Below are 15,009 nucleotides of genomic sequence, written 5' to 3'. Positions count from 1 at the left end.
AAGAGTCTGCATTGTCTAGTGAGTTTTGGAACATGAAGAGCAAAGTACTTACAGGGAGGAAATCATAGCTTTTCTCTCCATATAACCTGTTAGCAAGTTTCAGAATGTAGGGAGCTCCATGTTTGTTGATATCAGCATTCAAACTCCGAAATCCCGAATGAATCTCCTCAACCTCTTTGAAATAGAGAGCCTAAAAGAAAGAAAACGTTATTTCTATAACCATTTCTTTTGAAATTATAAGCTGGTTCCTTGGCATTTGCTTCCGTCAAATAAAATTAATATTACTAATTATTGATGATCCCCAGCCATCTTTATTTTCCATTTTTCATTGGAGAACAAGTAATAGAAACTCCAAAATGTATAGCTTGGTGAAACATAATAAGGACATTGGAAACTGTTTTCCCATCACTTTTTTGTTATAATTAGAGTTCCACAAATAGGAGTGGTTAACAAGCTAAATATTTACACAAGTCTGCTTTTTTCCCCAAAAATCGGGAGTGGTAAGTTCATATGTATATTCTATACAAATATAATTTTACTGAAAGTTCTCAGAAATAAACAGTAAAGATAAGAAGCATCAGCTATGTGAGAACACAGAGATGGTACAGATTGAGAGGTTTTTATTTTTTTTCCTTGCAGTACTGGCATCAGTAACTCACTTACTTAAAAATAATTTCCTTAAACTTAACATGGGGCAAACTTGAATTCCCATACATCAGTTACATCTAGAGTCCCTTTCTGGTTTTATGAGGCCTGAGCTGGTTCCTTGCTTTTAAGGCACAAGGAAGAACCGCCACCCTGTACAAAGGCCAGTTACTCACTGAGATATGGAATGTGCGTGGGGGTGCTGTGACGGATCTCTTTACTGGAAACAGGGGTAAAACCTTAAGACTGTTCTTTACTGAGCTTATAAAGTTCCTGGAAAGCCTCAAAACACAAGCTCAGATTACCTTGCAGGGGATGACTAACAATGACTAGTACCGGGGTTTTTTTTTAAAGTGGATTTTTAAAAGCTTTCAAACGCTTTTGTATCTGCAGTGATGAAAAAGGTTGGTGTTTCCTAAAGTACAGAAATAGAAGCTTTGCAGCTGGAACAGGCCCATAAACGTGAATCCGGGCTGGACCTTCCCTGGCTCTAAGTGCAGCGTAATCTGTGACCCGTGTGTTAGAAAGACCTTCACTTTCACCCCTCTTTTCAAGGAAAGCCAGAGTTCCCCACTCAGCATAAAGCGCGCCCCGCACACAGGTGCCCTCCACACCCACCAAGGACAGGCAGGACCCTCAGCATCCCCGCCCCCTCTCCCTGCAGGGCCCTACTGCTCACTCGGGAACGGGGGTCACAGCCCACCAGGGCACACCTGGTGCCAGGCCCAGGGGTAGGAACACGGACTCACAGGCTCTCGTGTCCCCTTGACTTCTTGACTAGGTGTCATTATGCTCAAAAGAATCAAGACACAGCCGACATTATGTGAGTAGCTGAGCATCACAGGCAAAGCGGAAACTGGACAGTCCTGGGCCGGGGAGGACTTGGATTACAGGAAAGCCTTGCAGACTCCTTGCTGGAACGGAAGCAGCGCACGGCAGGGGGTTGTCGGCTTTCTTCCTGCTCCGTCCTCAGTCCCACAAAAAACAGAGCCTGGCACATCGCAGGTGCTCAGTAAAGACTGGGTCATGAATGACAGCCTGCATCCCAGTGGATTTTTCCTGGGGCTTTTTCTGAAAGTCTGACTTCATGAAGTATAATGTATAATATAACACACAATGCTGAACACCGAAATACAGTTTTCTACAAACGCGCTGCAAGAGCTCAAAGGCACAACTTTCTGGTACGGTCTGTGTGGTAGGCACCAGCTGGGAGAGCTAGTTTCTGCTCACCTTGGACATCTGCGCTGCGGTATTGCCTCTGGTCCCCAGAAAGACCATGGCCAGCGCTGATGAAATGCTGAAGGGGGAGATGAAGATGTTGCCGGCAGGATCGCTCTTGTTCAGGGCGCAGAACAGGTCCAAGGCGAAGCGGGTGTTTGCCGTGCTCAACTGCTCCATGGTGAGGCTGCAACACAGAGCAGAGCCCTGAGCTGCCCCCTGCCACACCAGCCAATCGGCAACGCCACTTCCCCATCTCCTCCTCAACTCACGCCAGCCACCCTGAAATACCCTGCAACGAACTTGTACTTTCTCTCTCCCTCTCTGTCTCTCTCTGTCTCTCTCTCAAGCGGAAGGCAAGAACACTCCATGTGCACAACTGTGGGAGCTTGGGGCGACTGGCCAAGGATTCAGCAGTGACATGGGATCAGGACTCCTTGTCCTAAAGGGCCCCGGCCGTGCAGACAGGTGCATCTGGGCCCTTCCCTACCACACGTGGGAGGGCACACTTCCCACCCTCCGTTCAAGTCTCTGATTCATTTGAGCCATGAATCCACTGCCCACTTTTACCTGAAAAAGAATGTTTCTATTAGAAAATCATAGCTACCTGCTACTCATTAAAGCAAATTCCTGCAAAAGAGACAGAAGTATCGTCGTATTTGAGATTCCCTTGCTGGTGTTTAGAGAGGTCCCCAGTCTCACAGCTGGTGAAGGATCTGAGAGTGGGAAGCCAACACAGGCCCCGGGGTCAGGTAGGGCAGCCCGACAAGGAGAAGGTGACAAGTATCCTCTGTCACTCCCGCGGGCACGGAGGGGCTGCAGGTGAAGCACCTGGCCTTGTGCTCAGCTCAGCCAAGCACTCTCCCCACCTGACCTCGACTCTCAGCCCACACACAATCGAGGAAGAGGAACAGTCGTGCTGGCTGCCCAGCGTGTAAGTCCTAAGTTGAATTATTACTGTTGTTGCTGATAAATAATCTCTAGGATCGCACTGGCCTCCCTTCCCTGCCTCCAGCCGCAGAAAGGAGAAGCCGCTCCGCTGGGGCTGCCTGGAAACCGTCACAGAGAGAGAAACATTCTGGACTCCGGCTTCGGCTTCCGCTTCCGCCTTCAGGCCCCAGGGAGCGACCTCTGTCTGCCGCAGGCCGCCGGGCCTAGCTCCTCGGACGCGGCGCCGGGGACCCCGGGTGGGGAGCAGGGCAGATGGCGGTAACCACCGGACTCAGGGACCCCGCGAGGCACACGGCGGCGCGAGGTAGCCACCGGACGCGGGGACCCCGCGGGGCGCACGGCGGGGCGGGGTGACCACCGGACGCGGGACCCCGAGGGGTGCTCGCGGATTGGAGCCTCTCCCGCCCGGCCCAGATCCCTGCCCGGCCTTACCCGATGCTGGGCTGTCTGGGCGAGGTGCGTGATCTGCGGAGAGCGCAGAGCGCGGCCCTTATAGGCAGAAGGGAGTGTCCCCGGAAGGCGGGGCGGCCCTGCCCCAGGATGATGCACTGCCTAGGAGTCAGGGCTGCGGCTGGGCGGGGCACAGGGCGGGTCAGCGGGGCTCCATGCAGCGCGCTCCTGGGGCCTCAGCACCTCTCTGAGTTCCAGGCAAACTCAGCTCTCCATAAAGGACCTGATGGGCTATTTCCTACTAAGGTGTGAATGACTGAGATGACAAGGTGCCGCTTCTTAGAGGGCAAACCAGCCTCTTTGGAATCTTATCCAAACACTCCAAAACTCCGGGTTACTGGGGGCTGGGGGTGTGTGTGTGAGGAGGGGCCTCTAGGGTGAGATAAAACAGAATCAGTTCCAAACAGCATCCTTGATGTCTCTGTCCCTCAGGAAGCCATGAGTCCAGCCCCAAGACTCCCCTGGCAAGTGATGAGCCCAGCAGGCTGGGTCAACTCACATACCCGAGGCACACCATGAGAACGCCCATCCGTGCGAATAAAGTATCTCTCACCCATTATACTAAAATGTAAACTGACCAGTTTTTCCCCTATAGGTAATGTTAAAGTAGAATGACTATCGTTGAAGAAGAAAAGCAGTAGCTGTTTCTGTGAGGTCTTTTCTTCCCCCCTTTAAATGCCTGCGTATGTAATTTCACCAAAATTGATAGTACTTGAGGGTATGTAATAATTCTGCATTCTTGAAACTTCTCCCGTGCTTTCCTGCAAATCTCAACATGAAAAGGGGACAAAGGAAAAATCCTATTTTTAAATTAGTATGGATAATACAGTGTAAATGGGTTTGTAGATCTTTTTGACTCTGAGAATTTGTTTATAAGGGCCAGAGAAGACCCAGTAATGAGAGATAAAAATACTCTCTATAGATTTTTTAAACTATATCTTAATAACTAAGATTGTAGAGTGCTTTCCAGCTGATTGGAATAAAGAAAACAACATTTATTGAAAGCCAGTCATAGTTAAGTTGAGTGGTTTGATAAAACCGCTAACGTCTCCACCATGTCTCAGAGAGCTAGAGACCCCTCATCAGCTTCTAGCAAGAGGTCTGTGTGAGGAAGCCGAGAGAAAGAGGCTGCGCTGTAAAATTAAAATCCCAGACACGTAAACGAAGGAAACACGGGTTCTGAATTTTCTTTTCTTCTCCTGACATTTTGTATTTGTACTCACCTGGAGTTAGTAACCTGAGTCAAATATGAAATGAAACCACTTCCTAAGTCAATACATGTACTGTATAAGGTTCGGACAGAAGGGACTTTATACACCAATCATCCATCAATCCACGTGCTCTGCAAGGTCGAGGCAGAGTAACCACTCTGTGCGCTCTTGCGGCTTCAGAGTGTAAACGGCCCCTGACCAAGGTCACACAGAGATTCTCGGAAAGGCAGGATGGCACGGCCCGTGTGGGCAATGTTGGGCGTATCTGCTCAGCTCGAAGGTGTGGTACCCTGGCTAGATCAGCTATTTCGTCCCCTGGGACAAACCCAACAGAATGAATGCGCGTGAGGGCGGGCGCCCAGAGACATGCGCGAGCATGTTCATCGCAGCGGGATTTGAGTCAGGTCCAAGCAGAAGAATGGAGAAGTGATACCGCAGAACAGCGCACAGCAGCAGAAATGAACAAACCGCGGCAACGCACAGCAACTTGGCTGCATCTCCAAGCGCACCGTGAAAGGAAAACGCGCACGCAGCGGTGTGAGCTGTGTGCTTCTGGTTACACAGAGTTCAGAAGCGCAGAACCAGCCCGTGGGGGTAGAGGTCAGGAGAGAAGGGGACCCTTGGGAGGAAGGCGGATTGCGCTGACTACATTGTCCTTGATGCGTGGCCTCTGGGACCTTGATTCTGGAGAGACTGCGGGCCCAGGGCCGGCGGGTCCCCAGAGATGGGGAACGACTCCGCTGCAAGCGCACCTTGATACACAAACCAAGCAGCTCAGTGCCCTCACTCTCAATTCTCCCCTTCATCAAAGTCCCGCCGGCCCTAACCCACCCCAGCACCAGGCAGCTAGAGCCCACCCGCGCAGCGCGAGCCCACCAAAATGACCCAAACTATCCAGTCCAGTCCCAAGCTTACCTAGTGCACCTACCGTGCCTTGCCTGTTCCTTCCTGCAAGAGCCCAAATACAGGCCCCAGTAAAGGCCCCACCACCTCTGCCCTCTCCTCCTCTGCTTGCTGGCCCACCTGGGTGCTTCCCAGGTCCCGCGCAATGTGGCGTGTCATCGTGTGCCTCCTGTCGCTGGAGATCTGTGCCTATCAACCTCCTTCATGACCCTCACGTCCATGTCAGCTGCCTTGGGAGGCCGGATTAGAGCAAATCCCCAGTTCATTTTTAACACAAGCGTTGTGAGTGGGAGTGGCTTGGGCAGAGGAGGGCTTCTGGGATGCTGCCCACCTGCCATGCCTTGACGGGTGGTTACGCAGGGGTATGGATTTGGGGATAATGCACTGAGTTGCACACATAACTTGTCTGCTTTGCTGCATGCATGCTAAACTTTAACAGAAATCAGTACAAAGTAGCAAGAAAACACACTGAACATCGGTAATCATTTCCCGTCTTTCCCCTCCCACCCCTACCCTCCGACCAGGATTAGTCAGCTTGAAGCTGGTCGGGGTCCTCTGCCACCCAGCATCTCCACTCCCCTAACTGTGCTGGGTGTGCCCGAGGGACTCAGAGGAACTAGTGAGCCCCTGCCCTTCCTGTCCTCCTACACCCAGCCACACTCAAATCCCCAAGTCCAGGTAAGAAGCGTCCTGTCTACTCTCTCATGTGGGGACACGTCAGTCCTTGGTTCAAGGCGCCAAATGACAAAGGTGGTGCCGTATGAATTTTTCAAAGATCCACAGCTATAGGTTCGTAAAAGCCATGGGAAGGAGAAAATGCCAGACAGGCACCAAGAGATGTTTGAGAACTAATCGTCCTTCTGCTACTGACCTCAAGGTTAATTGTATTGTGGTTAGGGAACATGATCTCTATATTACTTCAATGGTGAGAAGTGTTTTGACACTTGCTTAATGGCCCAGTATATGGTCAATTTGCGTACATACCCCTTGTATTCAGATACATCCTAAATCCATTACGGGCAGTGTTGTCTATATGACCATTGGCATGAGTGCACTGATCACTTTATCCAACTCTGTACTTAGATTCACTACTCATGTTTAGCAAGATAATGACTAAATACCAGTATTTCTAGCAACAAACAGAAAATGAAATTAAAAGAAAAATACCACTTAAAATAGCATCAAAAAAATCAAGTACCTGGAAATATAGCTAATAAAATATATGCAAAACCTCTATACAAAAAGAAAATTAACATTATTAACAGAAATGTTTAAAAATCTAACAGAATGAATATATCACGTTGATTGAGTGGAACTCAATATTGCAATGATAGTCGTTTTTCTCTGACTGATTTTTTAAATCAATCCCAATCCCAATAAACATTCCAAAGAAAGGGTGTGCGTTTTTGTGTGTGTATGCACTTGCGTGTGTGTGAAGCTAGGCAGGCTGAAACAGATCTTTGCAGGTACTGACATTTGACGTATGACAGGTGACAAGGCAACAGTGGGGAGATGATAGAATACTTTAAAAACGTAGCAGCAATTGAATATATGCAAAAAAATTAAAGAAAGAAAGATGAGGAGAGAGAGAGAAGGAAGGTGGGAGGGAGGGAGGGAGGGAGGGAAGGAGGGAGGGAGGGAGGGAAGGAGGGAGGGAGGGAGGGAAGAAAGAAAGAAAGAGAAAGGAAGGAAGGAGGGAGGGAGGGAGGGACGGGGAGGGTGGGAGGGAGGGACGAGTAAGGAGGGAGGGAGGGAGGAAGGAAAGAAGAAAGAAAGAGGGAAAGAAAGAAAGAAGGAAAATATTCCTTACCTCACACTATACCGAAAAATCAATGCCAAGGGTATTTAAGATCTATGAAAGCAATATGAAAAATAAAATGAAATAAGTTTTAGAAGAAAATGTAGGAGAATTTTCCATGAGTTTGGGGTAGGGAAGAAGTTTTTAAAGAAGAAAAAGAAAGCATTTACTATAAAGGGAGTGATTAATAAATCTACTACTTTAAAAACAATAATTTCTCTTTATTACCAAGACAACATTAAGACAGTTAAAAAGACAAGCCACACAACCGAAAGAGAATTGAAAGGCATACAATGGAAAGACGGTTTTCGTGTTTGTGTATAACTTTTACAAAGCACATTAAAAACACATTAAAAAAAACCCAAGCAAACAATTTGAATAAACACTTTAAAGGAGGAAATCGAAATGGCTTATAAAGTATAAAAAGGCGTTAAATACAAACTTACAAGCTTAAAACATAATGAGATCTCTTCCACTCACATTGCCAAAAACTTTTAAAATTCTGCAATTCAAAGTGTTGCCAAGAATGTAGATCCACTGGGCTTCTCTCACTCCTGGGGGGATTATAAACTGGGAAAACTACTTTGCAAAATAGTTTGGTGATCATTATTCAAGTTCAGTTATTTAAGAATGTTGACCCAGCACCCTTCTCCTAGAGAAATGTATTCACATTTTACATCCTGACATTTATAGGAATGCTGGAGGTACCATTCTCGGTGAGCCCCAAAAATCAGCGACAGCAGAATGCGGACATAAATCGTGATATATCCATCCAATGGAATACTATATAGTAACAAACATGGACACATTGTTGCTGCATTCACAACATGGATGAAGCTCCAAAACATAAGTTGAGCAAGAGAAGCCGGATTCAGAAGACGACGTTGCAACATTATTTCATTTATGGAAATCTCAAAATCAGCCTGAAGCAAACTGTACTGCTTAGGGTTATAGCAGAAGGGTAAAACCACAGAGAAAAGCAAGGAACTGTTCACAAAGTTAGAAGGGCTGTTAGCTGTGGGGAGACAAGAGGAAGGGGCTGTGACCAGGGGGAGTCACATGGAGCAGAGGCAGCTTCCTGTGCACGGCAGACTTGCTTTCTTGACCTGGGTCACTTGGTGCATGCTTTATAATTAACTGTTCAATTAACCTTATGATCTGTGCATTATATTTCACAATAAAGCAAAAGAAGTAATGTCAAGTCATCTGCCAGATTAACATAGCTCAAAATGCCTGGTAAGTTGTTGTAATTATAGTTGCAAACTCAAGGTGAGAAGTCCTTGAAGAGGCTCCTAGTGCAGGAACTGTGGGCAGACGTACATCCCAAAGACGGGAGGGAGCGAGGAGCCTCCCATTGCCCGGGTCCAGCTCGATGGTCAACCAGTGGTCACGTCCTCTCCACGACCTCCTGTGACATACATGAGGCTGGTCCCCGGCCGGAATGCTGTGTGGCAGATGCAGCCATGACAACAGCGTGCAGGAATTGGGGCGAAGGCTGGTCCTTAAGGGGCTTGGCCAGCCCTGGCAGCGTGGCCTGAAGACGTGAGGACAGACCCTGTCCCCTGAGTGTCCCCCAGGGTTGGGAGTGCTGTGCAGTAGTAGCTGGAATTTTACAGTCCTCTTGATTTTGTTCACAAGTTTCTAGTCGGATAAAACAGGTTACAGGGCAGACAAGCTTGCCACGCACTTGTTGCATTCAGTGATGGTACAAAGTAATGAATTTAGCATTCTTATAAGAGTATGAAGACCTAGACTCGTCTTGAAAAACTGTCAGCCTTGAGTCCGGGTCGTCTGAAACACGAGGTCACCATGTGAAAAGCTGAACACCCCCGGCTGTGCTCCCCAGAGCAAAATAGACTTCTAGGAAAGGAACTGGAAGAAGAAAATTCAGATGCTCAAAACAAGGTGAATTAACGATAGAAGGTGCTATAAGAATCTGATTCTAAACAGGACACACGTGAGAGTGAGCACGCCCACCCCGTCCCCCGTCAGCGGACCAGTCTTGGGCCACAAGGAGAGCGTCACCCCGTGAACACACAGCGTGCACCCCTTTCTTCCAACCTGAAGTCCTAGAGGCACCACCTCTTCACCCCCTCCCCTCAGGGGAATGTGTGGATGCCACCAACACTGCTTCCCTCCAAGTCCTCCTGGCCGGCTCGCCCTACAAGCATAAGCGGAGTGTCGGTCCTCTAAGGGGTTTCCTCATGACCGAATTATTCGTCCTGCTCACACAGCCTGAAAGTGGACGTGAGCTCCTCTCAGACTTGACCCCACCTTCAAATTGCTGATTATCGGACATCCAGAACATCCACAAAAATCTTGATTTCTTTTCCCTCTCTTCAAAAGTAATTTTGAATTCGCTTGTTTTCCGATTCAGTTTAAGAAATTAAATAAGTGAATTATTATACTTTTGATCAACTTGAAGCTTGGTGGGGTTGAGGTCTCACAGTGGTGTTTTGTAAATATGTTAAATGGGATTATTATGAGCACATTATCTCCATGTTGGAGTGCACTCTAGATAACAAGCTATTTTATTTTAGATATGCAATCTCTAACCGTAAACAAAATTTATAATTGTCCATGAGCATGGAAACATTTTAAACATAAAAAGTAATTTTTGTATACAAAGTGCTGTATTTACTATAGTTAAAAGAGAAATGTGGGCGCTTCCCTGGTGGTGCAGTGGTTAATAATCCGCCTGCCAACGCAGGAGACACAGGTTCGAGCCCTGGTCTGGGGAGATTCCACATGCCGCGAAGCAACTAACCCCATGGGCCACAACTACTGAGCCCACGCGCCTAGAGCCCGTGCTCCGCAACAAGAGAAGCCACCGCAATGAGAAGCCAGTGCACCTACCTTGATCCCCACGGGATTCGAAGGGACACCATTCAGCCCGTAACAGGATCCCAATGTCTCAAGACATTTCCTGCATAGGTAGGCATAGCCTTGTCTTGCTAACTTAAAAAGCTTTTCCCCAATATACTTTTTATCAAACTGCTTGAACTGCTTTCCTTTGAAGTATATAGCATTACTGAGCACCCGTTTTGTCAATAAATCAACTGACTTGGCAGGAAATACCTCTACATTTTGTCTTTTTTTAAAAAAAGAAAGAGAATAGGTCTAAGTAATATTAAACCGCACATGCTGGGATAATACACAGAGGAACACACCATGAGCTGAGGGCCACCTTCTCAAACTGTGAATGGTCGCTATGCCTGGAAGCCAAATTAACATAAGTTTGCCGCTGCCATGAAACCCTGATCTCTGCATTTTCACAGGGTGTTTGAAAGTATTAACAAGTTGGAGTTCGGGCCGTTGTCTCTGGAAGAAGGCAAATTGTAATCCTTTTAAAAAGAAGTTAGGGATGAACAGGAGAACCATATTAAATAGTTCATAGAGAAATGTCTATAAAATAAACGGGCAGGTTGGGTACGGTGAGGTAGTCCCTGCACCTGGCTTTAGGAAGAAAGCTTTTCGGGACAGAATGATGAGAATTGTGCCACGTCAGGTGTAGAGGAATACAGCGGGATTGGGAGGAAAAGGCACTCGTGTGGGACTGGGGTGGCAGTGTGGACCCTCGTGGAAGGCAGGATGTCTGGGCTTAAACTCCGGAGACCTCACCGGGACCTATCCTGTCCCAGGCATTGCCCTCAGGGCTAGAGATGCATAGAGGTAGTTAATCTTCTCTACAGGACCCGTGGGAGGAGGGTCCTACCTTGATACCCACAGGACACAGAGTAAGGAAGCTTCTCATAGCCCATACCAAAGGAGTGTTAGAAGCAGGAGTCATTCCCACTCGCAATGTCAGATCATACTGGGGCAAGTTTCTTTTATTTATTTATTTATTTTCATTTTTATATCCCCAGCATCTGGGCCAAAGTCAACATTCAAAGTGTTCGTTAAATTAAGCTTTAAAAAGAGGAGGGATTGAGCTTCCCTGGTGGCGCAGTGGTTGAGAATCCACCTGCCGATGCAGGGGACACAGGTTTGTGCCCCAGTCCGGGAGGATCCCACATGCCGGGGAGCGGCTGGGCCCGTGAGCCATGGCCACTGAGCCTGCGCGTCCGGAGTCTGTGCTCCACAACGGGAGAGGCCACAACAGCGAGAGGCCCGCGTACCGCAGAAAAAAAAACAAAGAAGAACAGATGCCCATGCCAAGTTAATGGGTGTAACCAGACAACAGGACTGAGCTTACAAAGGAGATTAAAGATTCATTTTTGGATAGTAGTTATACTGGTAAAGATCTATGAAAATGGTCACCACTGAAAGGGCAGGTAAAATGCTCCAAGCTTGACCTTGTATTTCTGGTCTCTATGGGGAGGAAAGTCTACCGAGGAACAGGATGGTAGTGGAGGGATTGTGCCGAATGAAGAAAATGAATGGGTGGTCGGCGGTGAAATACTCCTCTGTCAACTGCAAGGAGAGGGCGACGAAGGTGATCTCGGTGGCAGCCGCCGCCTCTGTGCCCTCCTCGTTCACCTCCACGAAGGACTTGTGGACCACCTTCGATACAGAGAGGCCTCTGGCTCCTGATATGCCGGACAGGTCAGCCTTGCTACTGAAGAGCTCCTGCATACCCAGGGAGGCCAGCAGAGTGCTGAGCTCGTAGCTCTCCTCCAGCTTAAACCTGGGCAACTGGACATTGACCTCAAGGAGATCCAGATTCTCGGGTCTGGTCCACTCACGCAGCTTTTCCAAAGTCAGCTGTTGCTCAATCTGGATTCGGAATGGGCAAAAAGAAGAGCGGAAATCATTTTATAGAAGGAAGTTAATGAAGCATTGTTTGAATGAACGGGCCCATCATGTCAGCTGCTCCCTAGCTTCCTTCATGTTTTGTTCCAACACAGATTCCATCTGGAGGATTTCATTTCTTTCTGACTATTGGTGATAATGAACAGAGCTGCGTTCCCAGCCACCAAGGGCCCATCCACCCAGGACTTACCAGGCCCCTGCCACACTGGGTCACGGGTCATCCTGGCTAAAATTGCCCTAATTGGTCGAGTGATGCAAGAGGATATTTTAAAGCTTTCTTCCATTTATTTCATTCTGTTTATTCTGAACCCCAGTGATCACTGTGTTTATCTGGGAACCTCACACAGCTGAAGTTATCTCTGATAGATGTAGCTCATTGGTAAACAGAAATGGACCTAGTTCCTCATCTAAAATGGGATAACAGTAGCACATACCTGGAGCACTGTGAGTGCTGAATGAGTCACCCTATACAAGTGCTGTGTAAGGTCAGCTACTGTCATTACTATTATTACTGCTACTGCACTGGAACACACACACATTCCACTTTTCTACTGATGCTGGTAATTCCAGACGTTCTTTCTGATAATCAGGAACGGACAAATATGGAGATACAATTGAAAGAAGGAACACAGTGGTTTTCACTTATGCTCTAGAGCTGCAAATGGCTAATATTAAACGCCATCCAACAACAAGTTTGGTCTGGGATGGGGGAGGGGAAAAGCACACAACAGGCCAGAGACACTGAAGAAAAACCTCACTCTTCACAGTTTTGCCTCTTCCTGGCCCTGGCAAGAGATACCATTGCCTTTAAATTACAATAAGAGAAACCGCAGACAAAGTTCAGGTTAGGCAGTGGGCTCATCTCTCAGACTAACAGGTCACATGGATCTTTTCCTGTCATGTAGCAATTGGACATTTAATGCACAATCTACATGAACTGGGGTGAGAATGACCAGATTTTACAGCACATGGCGAAACGATAATGGTCGAGGGTTTTTAATTTTAAAAAATTCTTTTAATGAAACAGTCCCCATTTATGGCACGTTCCTCTAAAGCTCATCTAAGGGAGTCTCCACGAGCTGCCACTGGCCAGCATTACGCTCGGTGTGTACCTTTGATGTTCCCGCCACGTTGTGCACCGATAGTAGGTGAACATTTAAATGTGGGGCTTCCATAAAAAGGAACGAAACTGCGTTATCTGTAATGAGGTGGATGGACCTAGAGTCCGTCATACAGAGTGAGGTAAGTCAGAGGGAGAAACACAAATACCGTATGCTAAGGCATATGTATGGAATCTAAAAAAGCGGTACTGATGAACCTAGGGGCAGGGCAGGAATAAAGACGCAGACCTACTAGAGAAGGGACTTGAGGACTCGGGGAGGGGGAAGGGTAAGCTGGGATGAAGTGAGAGAGTGGCATTTGGCGGCGTGCCATATACGCTACCAAAGGTAAACTACATAGCTAGTGGGAAGCAGCCGCACAGCACAGGGAGATCAGCTGGGTGCTTTGTGACCACCTAGAGGGGTGGGATAGGGAGGGTGGGAGGGAGACACAAGAGGGAGGGGATATGGGGATATGTGTATACGAACAGCTGGTTCACTTTGTTATACAGCAGCAACTAACACACCACTGTAAAGCAATTATACTCCCATCAAGATGTTAAAAAACGTACAATAAAAAAATAAATAAAATAAAATTATATGCACAGGAAAAAAAAAGTTCTCATCACAAGAAAAAAAATTATAACTGTGTGGTGATGGATGTTAACTAGACTTATTATGGTAACCCTTTCACATTATATGCAGTTATAGAATAATTATGTTGTCCTCCTGAAGCTAACATAATGTTACATGTCATTATACCTCAATAATAAGTCTCTATAAACATAAATAAATAAATGTGGAGCTTCGCACTGGTACATGCGGATGGGCTACTTTACAAAGGAGTGACGGGAAACTGGGAAGGAACACCAGGTCACCTCACTAAACAAAGAACAAGCACCTACGCCTGACACAGACACACACAAACACACACAGGGTCCGCGCATCACTCGGGGAGGTGGGGAGGCGCACCTTCCTCAGCCCCGTGGACTCGTCCTGGATGTCATCCGGCAGCAGGATGACCATGCTGAGGTCCTCACCCTGGTAGGGCAGTTCCAGCACCTGGCACTTAAGGTCCTTGATGTGGCCAAGCCGAAACTTCTTCTTCTGATACATCATTTTCACTAGTTTTGTGTCTTTCTAAACAATTAAAACACAGATCACTAACATTGTTGTCAGCGTGGATTTAGAGCGCACAGTCATCTAGACGGTCACCTGCCCTCACCTTATTCAGTCTGAAAGCTGCATCTTTTGTGGCCTCCATCATGAATTTCTCCTGCCAGTTTCCTTTGAAATAGATGGCATTCACCAGCACCAGCTTAGTCATGCTATCAACCACACCTGAGGCCAACAGCTCTGGAATTTTCCCTAAAAAGACAAAGTTAGCTTTTTAAAAATCCACCTATCAGAATTCCACATTTGAACTGACCTTTGATTAGCAATGAAATGCCACTCAAATGCTTCCTTCTATTTAATTTCCTTTAACATGGTACTAAGTTAGCCAAGCCCCCTGGGGTGCTTCTACTTTAAATAGACCAACTCGAGGGGCAGATCAGGGGGACACAATCTGCCCCCAAAGGGCCGATGCTTCAAAACAAGTCAATTGTTTAAAGGCTAAAACCAGGAAAACTCTTCCTTTCTGGAACGTGGGATAAGTAGTGGCCTCATTTTGTGACTGGCCATTCTTTTTCAGGAAAAGAACAATTTCTTAACCAAAATGTTTTGTCACTAATAAATAACTCCCTTCTTCAAATCTTCCAAGTTAGATGCCTAACTGTCACAGGAAAGCTTTTAACAAATATCCAAAAGGTAGGACAGTTCCTCCCCTGAAACACAGGCCCCACTCATGATGTGGCATGGCCGTGACAGTCCCTGATGGAAGGAACACAGGTGTCCTGTGGGTGCCTCAACCGTTCCGTGACTACGACAGAAACACAAACCAGAAAAACAGCCTGAGGAGACTCAGCCCCACCTCCCGACC

General features: G+C 47.3%; 2 protein-coding genes across 2 annotated transcripts; both read right to left on the bottom strand.

Moving 5' to 3' along the window:
- Positions 1-6: 6 nt before the first annotated feature.
- Positions 7-3,222, bottom strand: LOC114901310 (leukocyte elastase inhibitor-like; the record flags this gene model as incomplete). Its single annotated transcript, XM_029233045.1, has 3 exons — positions 2,471-3,222; positions 1,876-2,050; positions 7-190 (listed from the first exon to the last, which is right to left on the bottom strand). Coding segments are annotated over exons 1-3 (370 nt in total), but the record flags the coding sequence as incomplete, so codon positions are not given.
- Positions 3,223-11,000: 7,778 nt separating this feature from the next.
- On the bottom strand, positions 11,001-14,782 carry LOC114901400 (leukocyte elastase inhibitor-like). The gene is made up of 3 exons (XM_029233116.1): positions 14,254-14,782; positions 14,001-14,168; positions 11,001-11,892 (listed from the first exon to the last, which is right to left on the bottom strand). Exons 1-3 carry the CDS (start codon positions 14,353-14,355, stop codon positions 11,488-11,490), a joined length of 675 nt encoding a protein of 224 aa, XP_029088949.1. The 5' UTR covers positions 14,356-14,782; the 3' UTR covers positions 11,001-11,487.
- Positions 14,783-15,009: the final 227 nt, after the last annotated feature.

This window comes from Monodon monoceros, unplaced genomic scaffold (assembly GCF_005190385.1).
Source record: "Monodon monoceros isolate NGI ecotype Baffin Bay Population unplaced genomic scaffold, NGI_Narwhal_1 Contig3076_ctg1, whole genome shotgun sequence".
Classification (NCBI taxonomy): domain Eukaryota; kingdom Metazoa; phylum Chordata; class Mammalia; order Artiodactyla; family Monodontidae; genus Monodon; species Monodon monoceros.
The sequence above is the reverse complement of the archived record's forward strand: the minus strand, read 5'-3'. Positions and strand labels throughout refer to the sequence as shown.

Excerpts from the sequence above, each read along its gene's own strand:
- LOC114901400 (XM_029233116.1), bottom strand. The coding sequence starts at position 14,355 with ATGACTAAGCTGGTGCTGGTGAATGCCATCTATTTCAAAGGAAACTGG. Across the intron at positions 14,169-14,253 it reads CAGCTTTCAGACTGAATAAG|AAAGACACAAAACTAGTGAA; the intron begins GTGAGGGCAGGT and ends TTAATTGTTTAG. Across the intron at positions 11,893-14,000 it reads AGTCCACGGGGCTGAGGAAG|ATTGAGCAACAGCTGACTTT; the intron begins GTGCGCCTCCCC and ends TTCCGAATCCAG.